Here is a 20,962-nt window from a genome sequence, read left to right as displayed (position 1 = left end):
TAAGTTACTGATTACCAAAATGTACTTTACATCTGAAATTAGAGCTAAGCTAGGGCTAATAAATGAATTAACCTATCATACTACTTAAGATGAGAAAATTCCAAATATATCCTTTTGTATATACCTTCAAAACAACAGAAAAAACATTGTTTTATTAGGGCAATCCACTCTATAATTTGATCTTCCTTATTTTTGGACACTCTTATCAGGGTTAATGGTGTTTACATTGATTTGTTTTTGGATGTGTTTGTAGAAATGCCGTAAACCCACAGAAATCTGCATGACCCAAAATTTGCCTTCCCAGAGTTTAGGAATCAGTTTAGAGGATGTTTTTAAAATGTGGTCCTCTATGCTTACTGCAGCGAGTATGCTTTTTATTTTTTTCCCCTAGTTTTCCTTTTTACAATTAATTAGGCTTTAACTTACAGATTAAAAGGTATATTTACATCTTGAGGTATGGGGAGTTACTTAAGTCACCATTCGTCAAGATCCAAATATACTCAGACAGCTAGACTTCAACAAAGCCCTCTTTACCTGAATGGAATTATCAGTAAGTTAATGCCCCAGTTATTGTAAACAGTTCAAAAAAGCATACTCACTTCATGCAGTCACATCGTCTTCGGTTGGCAAGATTAAATATTGTGTTTGTATTTTGGTTTCTTTGGAGATCATGGAAGTGGCTCGTTAAATTGCCAATTTGTTATTAATCAAGTCCTTCATGAGCAGGTAGCCAGGCAACCATGCTGACACGGTTTCTGGGTAGGAAGGCAGAGGAGTAAAGCAGCTCAATTTTTCTTTAGTTGGCAGAAAAGAGGTCCACAAGTGAATGCCCAATTAGGTACAGTTGATTATAAACTGCCTTAACAATCCAACTTATTTAACAGTGTCTCTTACTAAAGAGACACTGTGGGCAGGGAGTTCAAAATAGTTTATAGAAGAGTAATTGCATTTTATTTTTTAAACTACTGAGTATTTTCAAATACATAAGCATGGTGAAATAAGACATTTTAAACAATAAGCATCATCTTTCTTTGTGGTAAGTCAAAGCCTAATAAGGGTTTATTTTCCCAAAACAATGATTTGAGAGCTTGTTTTTTGTTGTTGTTGTTTTGTTTGTTTTTTAATGTTACTTGACAAAGGAACTTAGGCAGTTCCACTTGTTAGAATAAAAATCAATACTTTAGAGCTCATGCTAATAGGCCAAATTTTAAGCTTTTAGTAATTAAGGCAAGTGCTGTTATTTTAAAAATTGTTACTCCAACTTTGCAGGCTTTGTGAAGACTTGTGTCCTACCATAACACACACTAATTGAACCCTGTGGTCTGCATGCAGTTCCCGGGTAAGTGAAAAGAAAACTCCCTTCCTAGAACTCGCTAAGACCAGAGTATGCAGCTGGCACCACTGCCATCTCCTCAAGAGCAGTTTTGTTCAGAAACTGCCAAGGTAGACAGAAGGTAATTCTAATGGGCTTTTGTTTTGTTTTGCTCCTCATTTGCCCTCATTTATTTATATCAAGAATCGTGTCATTTCCACCCAAGCCTCTCCCCAAAAAGAAACTTGCATGAAAAATGTCCAACCACTATTCTTGCTGTTGAATAAAGTTACTTTCAAAAATTTACCAGTGAGTTCTAATGAAGTCAAGTTGCTCGAAGGAGGTTAGAGAAAGCTTTTGCGATAGGTCAAGTTAGCACAAATGTAGGATTTTCAATGTAAAAGTGCACTCTGCTACCACTCACATCTCTAACCTTTATTAACATGCCAGGAATCTCTTACGCTTAGTTTCAATCATCTCTAAAACAAATAATAAATCTTTACCTTACACAACATGACATTTTATGTAAGTCTGAAACTTTTTGCTGCGTATGTAACTAATGATAGCTGAAAAAAAGCATCTACCACAAAATTCTTCTCTACTTCATTCTTCTTATAGATTTCCGTATTTTAGAAAACAGCCAGACAACATATAGGTAGGAACTAAAAAGCTACAATTTAAGATCCAAGAATCTGGTAAAGGCCAAGAATGATAAAACTGTGTGTGTGTCTGTGTGTCTATACACATACATATCTAACCTATAAAGACTAAATAGGATTGTTGTTCTCACTCACAGACTTGACTACGTCGTCTTTAAATATGATACAAGTATAATAATTAAGAACCAGCAGGTATAAAAAATTCAAAGTCCCCAAACTGTGTACATTTAACCAATCTTTTGTCTTTACAAGTGGACATCTAAATCTACTTATAAAATCTCCCTTAAAAAAAAAAAAAACTATACTTAATATTTTAATGTACTCTTTCCTAAGACTGAATAGATAGTAAATCTCTGCAAATTTATGCTTAGTTCTTTTAGAAATCCTTGATTAAAACTCCTACTGTATAGCCAGTCCTAAAGAGTGCATTCCTAATGACTGACATCTTTCAGAAGCCACTCATTCTCAATCCTGGGAAGAGAGCCACACTGAGTGAGAATCATTTGAGAAAGAGTGAGGTTTAATTAATGATAACCTAACTTAGTTTGAAAAATATTAAAATAATAAAACATAACTAAGATTTTTGCTAGCATGATAATTTCCTACAATATAAACTCATTAATTTGTCATGATTCTCTTCATAGTTCTCACTGAACTGTGAGAAATTTTCTTTGCAATACTGTAAGCAAAATGAGATGAAGGACTCTTAGAAAAGGCCTTTCCCTTTTCTGCCACTCTCCCACTAGACTCATGTGTTCTACCTATACCAAACCTCTAACATACGACACTTTCACATTTGTTCATCTTAATTGTGTATTCAACCAAGAATTTCACACTCTCCCATGATCAAGACACAACTTACTTTACTTCTTTTTGCAAGGTTTTCCTGATCTGCCTCATTCAGGGAGAATAAATCATTTCCACTATACATCCAAACACACCTCGATATAGTGCTTTTGATGTTGTTTTGGTATTTACAGACTATCTCCTCCTAATGAACTCTGAGCCACTTGACAACTGACTTCAGGTCAATCATCTTTTTCCTAATACTAGGTATGCATCATACTTCATCAAATGTAAGATGCCACTGATCGCAAAAAACCTTCCTTTCTACTACTAAGAAAACAAAACAAAGAAAAAAAGCTACCAATCATAATGACATGCCATTAATTTTAAGACTCACCTTGATTTGAGATGATAAATGCATATCTTAGAATAAAACATGGTAGTAGGTGTTAAATTTATTTAAATAAAACTAATTTTAAAATTTATTCAGTTTTCCCGTTCTGTCCCATCTGCTCAAACTCCCTTTCCTACACTCAAACAAAACCTTCTATGTTGACATGAAAGAACAAATCAAAGAAGTGTTCATTATTAACTTCCTCTCAACTTGCTTTGGGACTCTCACTTTTGCTATGATAGGTTTATAAGGAAAATGAATATGAGTTTAAGAGCCCTTTATATGCAATATTCCTTTTGGCTGAAAAGCATCTGACCACATGTATTCTCAGTTCATACTGCAGTGTGTACACCAGACTGAAAAACTAATTCAACTATAACAAGTGTCACCCTAATAGGTTTCCTTCTAAGAAAAATTCATTAGACTTTCTATTTTGAATACCATTTTAAAGATAAAATGTTGACAGAATAAATCAATGTCAGAAATATCCTTATAAACAATGTTTTCATAATTTAAGGATATTTTAAAAGTCAATTAAGCAAAACATTTTTTTTGGCTGCGCTGCACAGCTTGTGGAATCTCAGTTCCCCAACCAGGTAATGAACTCAGGCCCTCGGCAATGAAAGTGCAGAGTCCTAACCACTCACTGAGGACGGCCAGGGAATTCCCAAGCAAAATGATTTAAAATGAAGTAAAAAAAGCAAAAATGGATGTATATGTTCAGGCTTCTAATTACTGGATGATTATGATGCCTTTATGCAACAACAAAACCAAACCTACCCATAAAAACCAGAAGGCCAAAAAGAGTTAGTTACCAACAGACATCTCTTATTGAGCCTCTAGGGTACTCTTAAAACTGGTGTGCCAACGTACCAAAGAAGGCTGACTGCTACATGATCAAGAATATTCTGGGTTAACCTATTTCTAATTCAGAAACATGTTTTACTTCTGTGAACTAGGGTCTTCAGAATACAGTGAAAGTCAACTTTTGAAAAACATGTATAACTAAGAACAGCCTTGTTAAAAGACTATCTGTTGCTCTACGAGAGGTGACAAACCTTTCCCATAAAGGTCTACAGAATACATATTCTAGGCTTTGTGGGCCACATATGGTCTCTGTAGCTTTTTTTTTGAACAATGCTTTAAAAACACAGAAACTATTTTTCACTTTCCAGGTTGTGCAAAAACAGACCATGGACTGGATTTGGCCACAGCTGTGGTCTGTCACCCCTTCTCTGAAGTATCTGAGGTAACACAATGTCATATGTCAAATATGTCTCAGTAAAGCTGGGGGAAAAATATTTGTGGAATTAATGAACAGACCATCTGCAGGCATTTGTGCTAGGCATTCTGTAATTTAGAAAAAATGTATTTTGGAAACTCGGTGCTATTAGCTATGTTTTCCAAATTACAAATGTATTCTTCATGACTCAGTGTGAGACTCTGGTCTCACAAGAATGTCCAATTTGTGATTGTCATGCTATATAAAGTCAAAAATAAATACGGCAAATAAAATGATTTAAGGTGCCATTTTAATAATACTTTAATACATTTTGTAGGTACACTCTAACCCCTTTACTGTATATTGAGAAAGAAGAGTCAGGAAAATCACCTGATCAAAATATGGCAAAAGTACATTATCAGTGTAGTTTAGTATTAGAACCTCGGTCTCCTGCAATCAGTGATCTTTTCTTCTCAGGCAATAACACCGAAATAACAATAATAATATACAGACAATAAGTAATTCTACCAGAAGCAACACTTACATAATGCCAAGAAAGCATGCTTCGAGGCCATAAGAACTAACACTCTCCGGAGAATGTCCTTATTAATAATGTAGTTCTTTATGTGGTAGGTATGGTGCTCCACACAAAATGTTAACAATTCCAATACAAGTGCCAACAACTGGGCAGTCTGAAAATCATCTAAACAAAACAAAACACAATTATATTTAATGGCTTATATTCTTTTCCTCCCCAAATTAAGAATCCGAATTCTAATCAAGTAAAATCCCTTCTATTAACCCAAATATGTTAAAGTTAAGGAAAAGGGAACTAACATTTATTGAATGCCTACCATGTGCCAAGAACTGTGCTTTCCATTTTTTCACATTTAATTTAAATAACTCTGTGAAGAATTAGTGTCACAAGACCCAGGTGTGAAATATTAGTAAGGCAAACTGGGATACAAATCTATTAGATCTGTTTCATTCTAGAGGGCAAGAATGCTCTACCATGTTTTATGTCCCTCAACGGATATACAGATATCACAGGAGGTCCTCCTACCACACATCATCTGGCTTTGATGGAACTACTCTCTCTGCTCCTTTGATTCATGTACTTTGTGCCTCCTTTTACTACACATAATGAGTCCACGCTGAATTATAATTACTGGCTTATCTTCCTCACCAGGCAGTAAGCCTCCAAAACTATTTTACTCACTTTTTATTTCTCCCATTTAACCCCTAAAGATTATATATATAGCACAGTGCCTTCCACACAATGGGTTCTCAATAAATGTTTGATGAATTGAACATGTGGGTTTGGAAAGAAGCCTCAAGCTTTACCTACTATGAATAAAGTAGACAAGAAAAATTAGTATCACATTTCCAAGACTTGATTCTAGAGTCATTAAAAAAGGTAAATTTAACATTTTATTCTAAGTGGTGTCATAAGTTAAATATACTATATTGATAATTCATATGACAAAATAACTTACTTATTCTCGAAGCTTCAATAAGGAATTTCCCAATGAAGACCCTAAAACTATTTTCTAAATCAAACACACACACACAAAGCTAAAGGAATAAAATGCAGAAATAATCCTACTTTGGAATAATCCTCAATGCAAAGAAAAACTGCTTAATACTAAGCACAAGCTCTGCTCTGTATCTACACACCTGGAGTACAAATAACTTAAAATGAATCTTCTAATAGCTTCTTCCTTCTATTTGTTTCATACATGTAAATGCAAACTAAATACAAATATTGCTTTAACAAAAAATATTGTTTTAAAATTCTGAAAGCAAAAAATTATCTCTAGTATATTCTTTCACAGTTCTACTACCTCTGATTATAGCACTTTTAAAAGAAATTTTACCTTGAAATTACCTCTTTTGAAAATATATTAGTAAACCTCTAGGTTAACACCAACTTTTTGAGTTTCAGAATTCAAGAACCAAGAACTTAACTACCAACCTGTATTACCTTACCTTTGCTAGGTTTGTCTTCTGTTGTATTTGCCAGTAAGGGAGCAGTAAGGACATGCATACAGTGCTTGTAGAAGAAACCCAGAAATTCAGTCTTTTCTGTTTTCTAAGGAATCGAAAACACTTCCATGAACTTTAACTGCATTGGTTCCTACCAGCAATAAAAATTATACTAGTATGAAAAAGAGAAAAATGCCCGTAGCTTACATTGGCAGTAGCTAACATGTTTTCTGGGTCAACTAATGTTCGAAGGAGGCCCATAAGCTGGACTGCTCCTCCAAGTTCAGGGTCTGTATCACAAATCATATGTTCTATAATGAGGTTGATGAGCAAAATATCCTGGTGAGAAAAATACACATAGTAAGGATCACTTATTATAGGAGGGAATGGAAAAAGCATATACTATGAGACATGCTACAGCATTATACCTAGCTATGGCTATCTTAACTGCAAACAAAATGAAATGCTTGACTGACTTCTTTAATGGATACAGAGCAGTTTTCCGAAAGTATGGTATTGGCACATTACACAAATAGTACCAAAAAGAATTTATCTTTAATCAAGGGGATTTATCTTTAAATCCCGATGAAAATAAAAACAAAGTTTCAGTTTGGTGCTAACAGATCTTTTACACCTCTGGATAACAAAATCTCCCTTCTGAAGAAAGCTAACGGGCTTTAACAGTAAGAATGTTTAGCTAAAATTTATAACATTGTTCTTTCACTCCATTTTTATAGATTCCTTCTATTTATGGCAGATGATAATTGTACCTATTCTCCATTTATGGAAATGATATAAAGTTTCCATTTAAAATAAATTTAAGAAAAAATTAGTTGGTACCTGAATGTCTGAAATTGGGGGAAACAAGATTACGTTATTTAGAGAGCACACAGGAGAACAAATATATTATAGATATTCCAAATGACATACAAAATTGACTTAGTTTTCCTGATGCTCTACTATGACTGGTTTTCCTGGCTGAAGAGGAAAAATTGAGAGGCATTCAGTGAGAAAAATCTCTGCTCTTGCCTATATATGCAATGGTAGGATAGACAGAGAAAATGCAGACATACATGGAAATAACGAATCAAGACTGGGAATCAAGAAGACGACTGCGTATGAATGAAGTACATCAATGTATGTTCAACTAATGGGTTACAGCGCCAACAAGAATAGCCTTTATTTTATATACACACACACACACACACACACACACACACACACACACACAGGCTTTCAAGATAGGACTATTTTATAAAAGCAAAATGTGACATAATATTCAACAGTTCAAACTGGCACTTCCTGCACCTACCCTGACATTACAATTTTGTAAACAAGTGTTAAATATAGAAGTTACTAGGCATTCCACTTCATTTTGACATCACAACACATTACGATCTCTTTAAAAAGTCTATTTCCTCATTTTGTAAAAATATGATAGGCTGGAATTCTACATATATTTTTTTCTAAGAGATTGTCTTTTTACCCTCTCTGTTTGAGGGCAGAATATCTTAGTTTATTCTTAAGTAAAAAGTTACTTCCAAGATTTTATGGGGGAAAGAGAAAATAAAAAATCAGGATGATTGGTTTAATTATCTGAAAAGAAAACAGAGCACAAACATTTACGGCTTCCACATAAGCCATGTACCACAGACTCTGGGAGAACCTTTCACATCACCAGGATACATTCTCTCACCGACTCTGAAATTGATGGGTAAGTGAGTGAGTGAGTGAATGTGAGTGAGTGAGTGTGTGTGTGTGTGTGTGTGTGTGTGTGTGTACACAACACAACAGCTTGTTCCCTATGGTTAGGCAGTAAAGAAAGCACCCTAAACACTTTCCAAAGGAATGTGCTTCATCATTCTTGATGATTTTGAGACTCTATCCCTAGCAAAGCCAATGTTTTCCTAGGGAAGTTATTCATAATTCCACATATAGAAGAACAATTTATTGATTAAATGATTTAAACAACACTACATAGCACATTAACTTCTGAATTAAGAAACTTAATCTCAAATTTTTTTTTTTCTTTTTTTTTGCAGTACACGGGCCTCTCACTGTGTGGCCTCTCCCGTTGCAGAGCACAGGCTCCGGACGCGCAGGCTCAGCGGCCATGGCTCACGGGCCCAGCCGCTCCGCAGCATGTGGGATCTTCCCGGACCGGGGCACGAACCCGTGTCCCCTGCACTGGCAGGCGGACTCTCAACCACTGCGCCACCAGGGAAGCCCGATCTCAAAAATTTTTAAAGAAATTTAAGTTGAGCATTAACAACTGCTGTAAGACAATTTATAAACTGAGACAGGAGCCAGTTAGGGAAGAATAAGCCATGATATTATGGCTACACTCTTCTCAAACATCAACTATTTAAATCTTTAAGAAATGAATAATAAATACAGTTATAGCTTCCCATGTATAAATACTTACTGTTAGTGCAAATAATATTTACCTTGTTGGTTATTTTTTGCTCTGTTAACTTCTTACTTACATCATCATTCTGTTGTGCCTCCTGCATGACAAACTCTCGTACCATGGATGGATTATATTCAACCAAGTATGAGAATATATCAGTAGCAGCACTTCGCACCTGTGTATCATCCATGCCCTGCAGATAAAAAGCACTTATTTCTCCTATAATAACAAAAATATGGAACTTGAAGCTATATAAATCCAAAACCTGACAAATTATAAGAGAACATTTGAATAAAAAAAGAGAGGTCAAGGAAATTCTGCTTATGTAAAATTCTTTTTCTCTGGATAAAGTTATACTTTCTTTATTCCTGTTTTCTTTTCTACTTTAACATTTCAACTAATAGGCTGCAAAGTTAACAAATTATCGATATTAAAAATATGGAAAATTCCTGTATGTGTCCTTTCAGTACTCTCTGTAAGGACTAATACTAGAATTTTATAGCTTTTTAACTTTATGTAATACACAACTGATATTAAATATTGGCTATAATCAAACAGTTGCATGCTACATAAGAAATATACTATTTTGTGGATTAAAAATATGATGGTAATTAAGTATAAGGAGAAACAAACTTACAAGGATGACTTCTAAAGCTGGTAATATACCCATGTTTGACAAAGTCTTGAAAAAAGCATCTCTGTTTTGAGGTTGTAGCGTTTGGGAGAACGCACAAAATTCTTTTAAAAAGTTAACCTGAAATTAGGAAAAAGGATAAGTGAATATAAAAGGTGTGTTGTTTTAGCTTCATGCCCTCCATAATATCAAATTTCTTACCAATTCCTGTCTTTTTTCCTCATCTGTTGCTTCATCTGTTAGCTGTGCAAACAAATCTGTCAGAAATTTTTCATCTTCCTGTGAAATCAAAGGATAAATTAATTATGCTAATAGTAACAGTGTAATATATTTTCAAAACGCTAATACAGAAGATATAAATCGCAATAACTGGAAAAGGGGAAGATGGTATTGGCAATGCTGTTTTTTAAAAGAGAAGGAAAAAACTATGAAAGGATAAATTGGGGATTTGTACAAAGATTATCCTTTATATTTCGGCAAGGCTCTATTTCTTAAGTCTAGTTAAGGGCCACATTATAAACACTTTAGGCTTTGCGGACTCCACCACAGCTACTCAATTCTGCTGTTATAGTAGGAAGCAGCCACAGGCAATGTCAATGAACAAGTATGGCTCTGTTCAGATAAAACTTTATTTACAAAAACAAACATGGTCTGTAGACCCATGATTTTCATAGGGTTTCATAATCTTAACTTTAGAAGTTAAGGTTCTACAACCACTCAAATAAAGATAAAACTTCCTTCATGTTTTAAAACCAGAAATGATTCAATTATGTAAAAAGCTAAATTCAGAACTTTTAAAGAAACATCTATTATTTGAAGCTATCCACCTACAGACATATAACAATAATTATTAAATTATTCTATGTTAAATTGTATTAAATTATTTTAGAAATGATTCAAAAGATCTCATAGGATACTCATCTGGGCATGTAAAAGTTAGAGTATAGAACTTGGAAATAACCTCATATGTTATCTTATCTTACCTCCTTATTTTATAATTGAGACAGATTAAGAAATTTACCCAATGCCCAATCACAGTTAGCAGGTAGGTGGTAGAGCCTTCCTGACTGCCTGTTCAATTTTTTGTCACTATTTTTAGTTAAGATTTTGTTTTAATTCCATACTACCTCAGCTAGTAGAAATAAATTCAACACTACATGCCCTACAGACATGCCTAAGTCTAAATGTATATATGTATGTGTGTGTGTGTGTATATATATATATATATATATATACACATGTATATGTATGTGTACGTATGTATGTATGTGTGTATCTCCCACTAGTTTATAAACCCCTTATTCACTGCTGCAGGTGCTCAAGAAACATTTTCTGTGACACCAAATTAGTTTGGCTATTCCATCTTTACTTTTTCTGCAGTGTACAAATAGGCCACACCTCAAATGGCATCCAATATCAAGATCCATCTCAGACATGATATATCCCACCAAATGGAAATCAAATGATTAAAAAAGATTCTCTGAACTTCTGTGAAGTACAGAGAATTAAGAAGGTTCAACAGTATTACAAAGAATCAGTCAACAGTAAGGGTTATGACTGTGTACAAGGTAAGAACCTGCTTTAATTACTCCTTGTCAAAAAATGTGTAAAACTCACCTTCCTTCATAGCAGCACTTTCAATATAAATGCTCAGCATCAAGAGAAACAGAAAGACCTACAGCACTGGCAGCCTGCATTTTACAGATAGTATTGTAGGGAAACAAAGACTTAACAACTTGAAATTATTCATACTTAATGAGTAAAACTGGCATTTTACAGGTCTGAAGACCAAGAAAACAAAGAAGTGACAAATCCCTATATAACAAAATGAGAACCATGTGGAGCTGAAGAAAGGGACCAGCAGTGCTTAGGACTATCCAAGGAGACCAGAAATCAGAACTAGACCAGAACAGAGGATCTATTAGGTAGCTAGCAAAAACTAGTTCCTTAGCAAAGAACAAATGAAAATTGGTACCAGAACACCCTTCTTCTTCCATTATCAATCACAATACACTATGTCAAGGAATACTGTTGTACTTACCAGACTGTATTGCCTATGTTATTTGTCTGTCTTAAATGAATGGAAAACATGTCAAATTAATCAACGTGAACTGGACTTATCACTAGCTTCAGGAAAGCAGTTTTGGTAAAATTGACTTTTCTATCTAAATTCATATATATATATATATATATATATATATATATATATATATTAAGGTGATAAAACCAGGGTCACTGAAAATACAGCAATTTTCTAAAAAGGAATAGACAAAAATTAAATTTACTGTTTTACTCATAACATGTGCTACCAAGCAGCTCTAACTGACATTTATTTGCCTCTTTCTTAAATTCAAATCCAGGTTTCAAATAATTATTTTATTTGTAGATCTGAGGTAAGGTCTTACAATAGCTTTCAAATCATATCACACAGCTGTTATTGTTACAACATCTTGAGCATGAAGAAACAAAACACACAGGAAGTGTGCAACTCACAAATCTTTGCACTATGCAAACATATTTCAACTGGACTAGACTAATTCATGCACCATGGGATAAATTACTGAGAGATTCTCTGACTTTGGGGGTGTTACAAATGCAGATTACCGGCCAGCTCAGACATTTGGATTGTGTGCTATGTGCAGAATCCAGGATGCATCCTAGGCAGTTCTGATGCAAGCACCCTAACACACCACACCCGAGAGACTGGGCATACTCTAAAAAGAAAATCTGGAGTTTAATAGGCAATTATTAATAGATACTTTAAAATAATACTCAGGAGTCTTGTATCATGTTCAATGCTTTATAGGCATGCACCTGATCTAATCTTCAGATGACCTTATAGGGTAGGTACTAATATCACCAACCTTAAGATCAGGAAGCTGAAGCTTTAAGAGATTAAGAAAGTTGCCCAAGCCACATAGCTATTAAGTGACAGGCAGAGCTGAAACTCATACTCTAGCCTAACCTCCCCACACTCTCATCCATTACAAAAGCATGCCTCTTGGTAGGGAGACATGCAGCTATAACTTGCCAACATCTGCTGTACCTCTAATAAATAATTACCTGGGAGTTGTATAAATGCTATAGAATTTGTATTCTATATTTAATGACATATTTCTTGGCTTCTCTTTTATTTTTCTTTCCTCTTCCAATCTATTCTGTTCTATGCATAACTGATAGATTAATATCCCTAAAATTCCACATTCAAGTGTTTCATTAAGATCCTTTTCCTATTTCTTCAAGCTAGATTTTTTTTTTTTAAATTACATTTATCACCCCTAATCCAACACAACCTTCTGGTCCCACAGTATTATATATTATAATCTCTTGTAATATCACCAAAATACATACCTTTAGACAAAAATTAAAAATTCAATTTGTGTGCCTAAAAGGAACAGAAAATTATTTCTGCTGAAGGCAATCAGTATCTTTTTAAGTAGGAAAAAAAAGAATGATCTAACTCACCTGTAACATACCAACAATTTCTACCTTATTGAAAAAGATAAAAGAGTGAAGTGTTGATAACATATTTTCTTCAAAGACTGAAGGGGTAGGTAGAACCATGTCTTGTATATACTGAACTCGGTATGTCTGATGAATTTTTTGTTTCAGCTCAGGATCTGATATGGGAATCACTTCTTTAAACTTGGCTGTTTTTGTTAGAAATTCCCTATGTTTTCGTGGTTGTGATAAAGCAGGATCATATTCTAAGCATCCAATGACGTCCATTATACATTCCTCAGAGAACATAACTTCAAAAAGAGCAGTTCGATTCAAGAGGAAGATGCCTTTGATAATTTCATACAAGTGGTGCAGTCCTTCAATATTTTCCAAATCCTCACACACATGAAAAAGCTCTAAGAGCTTTTTAATGTAACCCTCATTTTCCAGTGCTAGTGCAAGTTTTTCACGACGCAGGGGGGAAGGTAAAGATGATGCCACAAGTTCTGCAATTTCCTCAAGGCGACTTAATTCACAAGATGGCAATTCTAAACCTGGCGATGACATATCATCAAAACGCTCCTCTTCAGACTCATCTACAAGGTCCTGAGTGATGTCCACTGATGGGTCCTTTCCTTGAACCTAGTAAACAAGATTTATGATAGCTGACAAAGTATAATCAAAGCAAATCTAAATGGTATTCTTAGATACAAGAGATGTTATAAGAAAACTATTAATGGTAATTTTCAAGTTTAAGACTAGACAAACTTTAAGTCTTCAAACTTGACACCGGTGCTTTGTGACCACCTAGAGGGGTGGGATAGGTAGGGTGGGAGCGAGATGCAAGAGGGAGGGGATATGGGGATATATGTATAGCTGATTCACTTTGTGATACAGCAGAAACTAACACACACACCATTGTAAAGCAATTTATATTCCAATAAAGATGTTAAAAAAAAACAAAGCTCGACACAATTGCCTACTTTCCTGAACACATTTCTACACATTTCTACAAATAACATACACTTTCGATTTTAAGGAAGGAAGTTCAAAGTTCAGAAATGGAATAAGCTTTCTTGTAAGTACAAGGTTTGCCAGCAACGGAAACATTCTAAAGATCCACTAAACTAACTGTGACTGTGACTTACAGTGCCCTGCAGACGCATAACATATAGAGTGGTAAAACATCCACTCACGTTTTATATCCATGGCCTCTTTTCCAGCAGACCAGGGCAAATCTCAGAGACAGTCCTAGCACTGTGCTCTGGTAGAGCCACAAAACTCTTCAAAGTTTAAGTAAAATTCAAACAAATACTGTGACCATAGAAAAAATATATAATTGTAAGCAATAAGAAAAATATTTAATATCAGTTAATTTAGAAACCAAGGGCCAAGAGCATTTACAAATTGGCTTTGGACCAAAGTAGGTCACTGATTTGGTATGAAAACGCTGGTTGGTAGCCCAAAATGATGATTAAGAAAAACTGAGTGGGAAACAAGTGCACCCACACAAAAATAAAACCACATAAAAAGTAACTGCAACCTATGTGTAGCAGAGCTATCCCCTAGGAATACCTGCTTAAAGTTAAGTAACCAAACCATGGAAGTTCTCCTTTCTACACACCCAAACCTATACCTCTCATGATCCCCTAGAAGCTCTAAAGTTTGTCATAAACCCCAACTGTATGTCAGTGTAGGGGCTCTAATTATAAAAAGATAACTTATACGTCTTCACAATTAAATACATTTTAAGGTAAAAGAAAATTTTTACAAAAGGTCAAAGACGTATTTTGGAATGAAATGAGTTTTGCTATCTTGGCCCTGTAATTTGAGACACTGCCACTAAACCAGCCCAAAAGGCCAAGATGAATGGCAAAGGGATGGAAAACTTAGGCCTTATATGAAATGACCAACAAACTTAAATTGCTTAGCATGGTTAAGAGATGTTGATGGATACTAGAAGGGAAGAAGTCCTGGACTAAGTCTAAAAAATGCTGCAAGGCAATACCGTCTTGACCTTAACCCAGTGGGCAGCACCACTAAAAGGAGGCTAGGCACATTCACAGCTTTTACCTGGCATGGTCTCAAGTTGGCCCTGGATTTTTTCAAATTACGTAAGATCTCATCACAGCTTTAGACTCCTAGTATTCAAGCTATGGCTCTACCTATAGAAAAATGGTAGGGGTTTGTTTACAAAACCAATGATAAGGGATGAGAGCCCTTATTATAATGAAAAATGCCATCTTCTGGAGTTAATTTGCAAATACGAAGGCTGAACAGGTAATCAAAAAGACCTGTGTTTAGGAATTTGATCTTCTCAGGGAAACATGGTGAAACTGTAATAATCTGACAAATATGTTTCAGTCTTACTTTCAGAAGAGAAGCAATAGAAGAATGAAAATTTAAAAAGGAAAGTAGACTAAGCTAGAAGAGAGAGCTTTCCTTATGAGAAAGGATAAATCTCAGAAGTCAATCTGGACAGATATGAAGCAAATGAGAATGTGAAGATCATAAAGATATAAAAAGGAAAAAGAGATGCACCCAGACATAACTGCTATCAAGGAGAGTACTAGATAATGTGGAGATTTTTTAGTTGTTTCTAGATAAAAAAATGATGAGTTCAAGAAATAGAGAAACATAAGATCTCAGAGAACAAAATACAGTAAATTCCCTAAAATAAGCCAGGATCCAGAAATTAATTGAGAAGTACAGCCAGGATCATAAGAGTCATTGAGAAATGACATCTTGAACATAAACTATGTAAAAGTTGGGAGGGGAAGATCAGAAAGGAACAAAGTAGGCAGTGATTCCCAGGAAAGTTATTGTAGAGCAAAGTATACAAGTACTACTACTTGTGCCCCAAGAGAAAATTACGGAAAAATTTATGGTGTTACAGACTAAGGAGAAGCATAATAAAGCCCCAACAATTTTAAAGGAGAGCCAGGCATGACGGTTAACAGATTGAGTCCAGGTCTGAGTTAAATATTGACCCAATAAAAGATTGTGTCCAGGGTGCGACTGTTCATCTTAGAAAGGTGAAAGAGAACAAGATTTTTCTTAATAACGGGTGCTTTCAGCACCACCCTGAGCTCATTAATCTCTTCTCTTTCTATGGAAGAACTCCACATGACAAAAATCTAGAGGAACATGCTGTAAAAACAACTGTATGAGACAGAAAGCAAAGAAAACATGAAGAAAGCATAAAAACATGTTAGCTTTTCACATGTTAAGAGAAGGAAAGGGACAGCTTAACAGGCAGGTTAATTTATGAAAAACACAGCTAAGTAGAATTACATAGCAGAAATAAATCCTGCAAGTTAAGGAGAAACTGTGCCTCAAGAGCACTGTGGCTTCTCCTAAGTCAGTGGCTCTTAAACTTCAGGCTGCATCAGAATCACCTGAAGCAGGCGTTGACAAACGAGCCAAACCTGGACCACCACTTGTTTTTGTAAATAAAATTTTACTGGAAGAGAACGATGTCCATTTATTTATGTGTTATCTATAGCTACTTTCACAGTACAACAGCAGAACAGAATAGCTGTTAAACTGTATGGTCCACAAACCCTAAAATATTTACCATCTTGCCCTTTACAGAGAAAATCTGACTTAGAGGGCTTGTTAAAATAGAATTACTGGTACCTACTCATAGTTTCTGATTCAGTAGATCTGGGATGGGGGTCTCAGAATTTGCATTTCTAACAGATCCCAGGTCATGCTCATCCTGCTGGTCTGAGGACCACACCTTGAGAACCAATGAATTAAAGAATCTCCTGAAAGTTATTTATTCTCCAGATAAAATAAACATGAAGATAGAGAAAGCATCCTTAGGATGTAATGGTCTAAATAAGTCCATAACAAGAACCAGTGGCTTTAGCCATCAGAGCGCATAAAAAATGACCATTCTCAAAAGACTGTGGAGATTTTATCACTAGACTGAGGTACTAGAACCATTAAGGAATTCCAGAATCAATTGAGAACATGCATGATGACACTGAAGAGACAGTCAAGAGCCATAAGAAGTTACTGAACAAGGGGTAACACGATCAGACTTGCATTTTTAAAAAGATCACTCCAGCTGTGGTACAGATTTGGGAATGAAAGCAATGAACCAGGCAAGCAATGATGGTGGCTTAGTAAATTAACAGCAATGAAAATGAAGGTAAGTGAATGCATTTAAGACTTACAATTGAGGGACTGAATGGATATAGAAGATGAAGGAAGGATAAACACGTTTCTGGCTTCAGCAACTGGGTGGCATTTACTGAGATGAGAGAGATAGCTAGGAGAATGAACAAATCTCGGTGAGATTACGTTCAGTCTTAGACTATTAAATTTGAGATGCTAGTTAGCACTCATGGAGGAGCTCTCAAAAGCAGCTGGATATAAAACTCTGGAGTTCAGAAAAGGTCTGGGCTGGGTAGATTAATGTCAATAAACTGTACTTTCCTATAAATCAAGCTTCTTCACAGACAGCAGTGAATTTAGAAGATCTATATGAAATGTGTCTCTATTTAAAGTTTGGGGCATTAGCATAAAGCACAGCAAAAAACAAAATGCTTAAAAAGAAAGCATGTTGATTTTCTGATTTTTAAAATTACCTGACATATTTTCTCCCAAATTTCATCACATCCAGCTTTTTCTTGAAAGCTAAGGGCCAAGTCATAATTTTCTGCTTCAGACCACACAATCAAAGTGTCCTTGAGAGAAAAGAAGTCTGAATGATTAACATATATTATCACAAACTACTTCAAAGTATAAGGCAAATGAACAAAGCAATAGGGAATTGAGAACGGTACTCATTTTTACTTTTTGTAACACTGATGTCAGTAATTTCCAATGCCTTTTTGCACTTCACTTTATCCAATCTATAAAATGAAAACATTCTCCTTAAGGAGAAGTTGAACCAATATATGAAAAGCACTACAAATTGAGCACATAATCTAAATATATCAAAAGATACAAACTAAACATTATATCAATCCTTTGCTTGCACATTAAGTTACATTTTATGCTCTAGTCAAAACGCTCAAAGAGGAAGTCCTGAGTATTCAGTAGCAAGGGCATGTCAGGAGGATGTGATTAATAAACATAGCTGCTCCTCCTCCTCTCTAACTTTCAGTATCAGGTGTTCTTTACCTGGGGCACTTGAGGCCCATGACGCCCTTGAAATTATTGGCTAAATTTGTAACGTGAGCATTTACCTGGACAGAGGTTTTTTAACTTTCACCAAAGTTCAAGAAGCAAGATGCTCCTACCACCTACCACCCTTTTATTCATTTCATACCAATTTTTGTTTTTTTAATGATAGTTTAATAAACAGTTCAACAGTTTTTACTAAGATGTAATCTCAGCAAGACACTACAATTATAATACTGAGACCACTTTATATTTCCTGTAGTACAAATAGTCTGTATTCTACAATATGCATGGTATATTTATAGGGTCTAAGGTATCTTTTTGAAATTACTGACTATAAATAAACACATACACTGTTTCACAGCAATTAACCATTTCAAAAAAGAGCCTTCCAGAGGGATCTATGAATCACATTAAGAATCTGTGAATGGCACTAGGGAGAGTTACATTTGAAAACGAAGCCTAATGTAACAGCTACCATGTAGCCTTTTTCAAACTGGTCCAAAGAGACGAATTAGGAGTAGAAATTAGATGTGAACACAATATAAAGAAAAATAATTTAATCTAATAAGTAACTGAAAGGAGCCAAGCCAAGGCTGGCTGAGCATCTACTGAAATGATAAAAGCTCCTGTATTGAGGAGGAAACATGACTATATTTTAAGGTATCTTAAAAGATCTATGTAATTTCTAATACTTTTCAGTACCTCGTAAGGACACCACTTATTGTACACAAATGGATCCCATGTTTAAAAATTTGTCTGCTAAATTGCATATTTACTCTGTTCAATTATTTAACTGTCAATCATGAGACCAATAGTCTCTTACTGAACTAAAGTGATGCCAGCCAGAAGTAAATAAACAATCCTCTGATTAGGCTGTGCAGCATTACTAAGAGGATAAATCCGCAAATCTTACTCAGAATTCTAAAAAAGAGCTCAAAGACCCCTTTTTATTATCTTCAAGAACTTCAAGAGATCATAGATCCCAGGCAAGCAATCTGTTCCAGTGACTGAGTAGCTGTTCCAGCTCAAAATAATTTACATTAACATTGTAAGATCAACATGTCAGAAATTAGTCAGTTGGCCTCAGTTTCGTCTTTAAATAAATGGGATCATACTGTTTTGAAAACCAGTAATAAGGTAAGATCTATTGGAAGAAGTCTAAAACCACTATCACATTAGTAATAAGGTAAGTTTAAGACAATTGTAAGCAACTACTCTATTACAATGTATATTCAGAATCATTTGGAGGCTTAAATCAGGGCACAGATAGAAATACGCTCTTAGTTATCCATTTGACAAATTCATAAGTTTGAAAATTTTTAGGAATTACTCTTCTGTTTTCCTTGAAGAGCCTAATTTTCACCAAATCATCCTGCTTGCTTATCATCCAACAGCCTATAGGTTAAGACATATAGATTTGTTCATTCATCCTCAAGAGACTTGATCTTTTCTTTTTCTTAGGATGTGCTTTTACTATTCAGCTGACTGAAAACTCAAAACGTTAATTTATGTATAGAATATCAAAACCAAATAATACTCTAGTCTCCAGCCATTGCAATCTAACCTGAGGGTTTTCTTAAGAACACCAAATGCAACAAAGTGTATTTAACAGACCACTGAACCATCAAGAAAATATTTCATATTGTACCAATACCTGTTGGACAAATAAATCACCGTTATATAAATTTAGGAGTAAATATCCGATTTCCTAGGTACTATCTGTGTGACCTCAAGCAAGCCACAATCTTTAGGCATCATCTTATGTGCAAAATAAAACTAACTTGCCTCTAGTAGTATTTTAATAGTCAATGATGAAGCAAAGCACTTTATAATTTATAAAGTTATATATTTATATATTTATAAAGTAATATAAATGTGTTGGTAGTGTATTTTAAGTTATTTTATATCTGCATCTTCAGGGCAGTGAGGGAACTGATACTGATTTCATTGGCTTTGTAAAGCACTCAGTATTATCTACATGGGTATATTCTGAAATAAATACCAATTTTGATGACAGTGCTTGCAAGTATTAAGTGAGAGATTTACTTTCAGATATCTCTTGCATCAGAAGGGTACAAGAAAGAGAGTGTACTCAAATTAAAAGTTCTTAGAAAACTTACATCATTATAAGGTCCCAGTCAGGCTATATAAGAAATCAGATTCGTATTTATACTGAGTTGCTGTATAGAGATATGAATGTTCCTCCTGCACTAGCATTTACAACAGTGAAGGAAGGAGTTTCTACCATTTAGTTGTGTTAGTAGCTGATTATTCCATCAGTGGTCACTTTTTAAATTCTCTTTAGGTAGAAACAAGAAAACTGTGTCGTTTTAGGTTTTAACTTTTGAGAATAAGGCTCAGTTAGTCAAATATCTAGAACTTAGCTTAACTTGAAGCAAGTTTTTCTTTAATTTAAAATGACTGCTTTATATATACAGAGATTGGTAGAACTGGATTTTAGAATTAGACTGGCAAAGCATCTTATAATCTACTCCAAAATTTTCATTGTAAGGAATCAGATGGCAAATTTTCATTTAATCACCAAATCGAGAGGATAATATGCAAGATAAAGAACATCTTCAAAATTTTACCTGTTGTTTCTGGTATGCAGTATTAGGATTTATTTTGGACTCTAAAAGTAGAGAACCTAGGAAAGAGGAAAAAGAAAAAACAAACACATTCCATTATGTAACTGTAAAGCAGCAAAATTATATTCCCTTACATACACACACATTTCCTTTTTTGAAGGACTGATGCACATACAACTTCAGTTGAGGAAATATTATTTTAAAACAATACAAATTTAAATATAATAGCCTGTAACCTAAGAAATGCTTGCTTTATACATGTTTACTTTTAACAAAAAAGACACGATCATCTAAAGAGCGAGCACTAGATGGTAAGAGAAATCTAACAACTCCTGGGCAGCAGAAGGTAGTGAAACAGCACAGTGTGAAGCCAGATGATCTGGGATTAAAT

The 20,962-nt window shown here is 34.8% G+C and overlaps 1 protein-coding gene and 1 long non-coding RNA gene across 4 annotated transcripts in view; one reads left to right on the top strand and one right to left on the bottom strand.

Moving 5' to 3' along the window:
* LOC117311016 (uncharacterized) overlaps positions 1-8,602 on the top strand; it is a 56,164-nt gene extending 47,562 nt beyond the window's left edge. Inside the window, exons 3-5 of the long non-coding RNA XR_004524997.2 lie at positions 1,270-1,339; positions 4,327-4,400; positions 8,402-8,602. This is a non-coding gene — a long non-coding RNA (uncharacterized lncRNA). The remainder of the gene's footprint in view (positions 1-1,269; positions 1,340-4,326; positions 4,401-8,401) is intronic.
* Positions 1-20,962, bottom strand: part of PPP4R3A (protein phosphatase 4 regulatory subunit 3A) — a 38,751-nt gene that overhangs the window by 4,802 nt on the left and 12,987 nt on the right. For 2 of the 3 annotated variants that reach the window (XM_019919018.3, XM_019919010.3), the window contains exons 2-10: positions 20,575-20,630; positions 17,443-17,541; positions 12,869-13,486; positions 9,605-9,682; positions 9,407-9,523; positions 8,807-8,962; positions 6,567-6,698; positions 6,363-6,465; positions 4,918-5,076 (exon numbers count right to left, since the gene is read on the bottom strand). In XM_019919018.3, the coding sequence (XP_019774577.1) occupies positions 4,918-5,076; positions 6,363-6,465; positions 6,567-6,698; positions 8,807-8,962; positions 9,407-9,523; positions 9,605-9,682; positions 12,869-13,486; positions 17,443-17,541; positions 20,575-20,630 (1,518 nt within the window). The remainder of the gene's footprint in view (positions 1-4,917; positions 5,077-6,362; positions 6,466-6,566; positions 6,699-8,806; positions 8,963-9,406; positions 9,524-9,604; positions 9,683-12,868; positions 13,487-17,442; positions 17,542-20,574; positions 20,631-20,962) is intronic. The other variant, XM_019919024.3, reaches the window with a different exon arrangement.

The sequence above is a fragment of the Tursiops truncatus genome, chromosome 2, assembly GCF_011762595.2.
Source record: "Tursiops truncatus isolate mTurTru1 chromosome 2, mTurTru1.mat.Y, whole genome shotgun sequence".
NCBI classification, from domain to species: domain Eukaryota; kingdom Metazoa; phylum Chordata; class Mammalia; order Artiodactyla; family Delphinidae; genus Tursiops; species Tursiops truncatus.
Note: the sequence above shows the minus strand (reverse complement) of the source record. Positions and strands in the feature narration are given on the sequence as shown.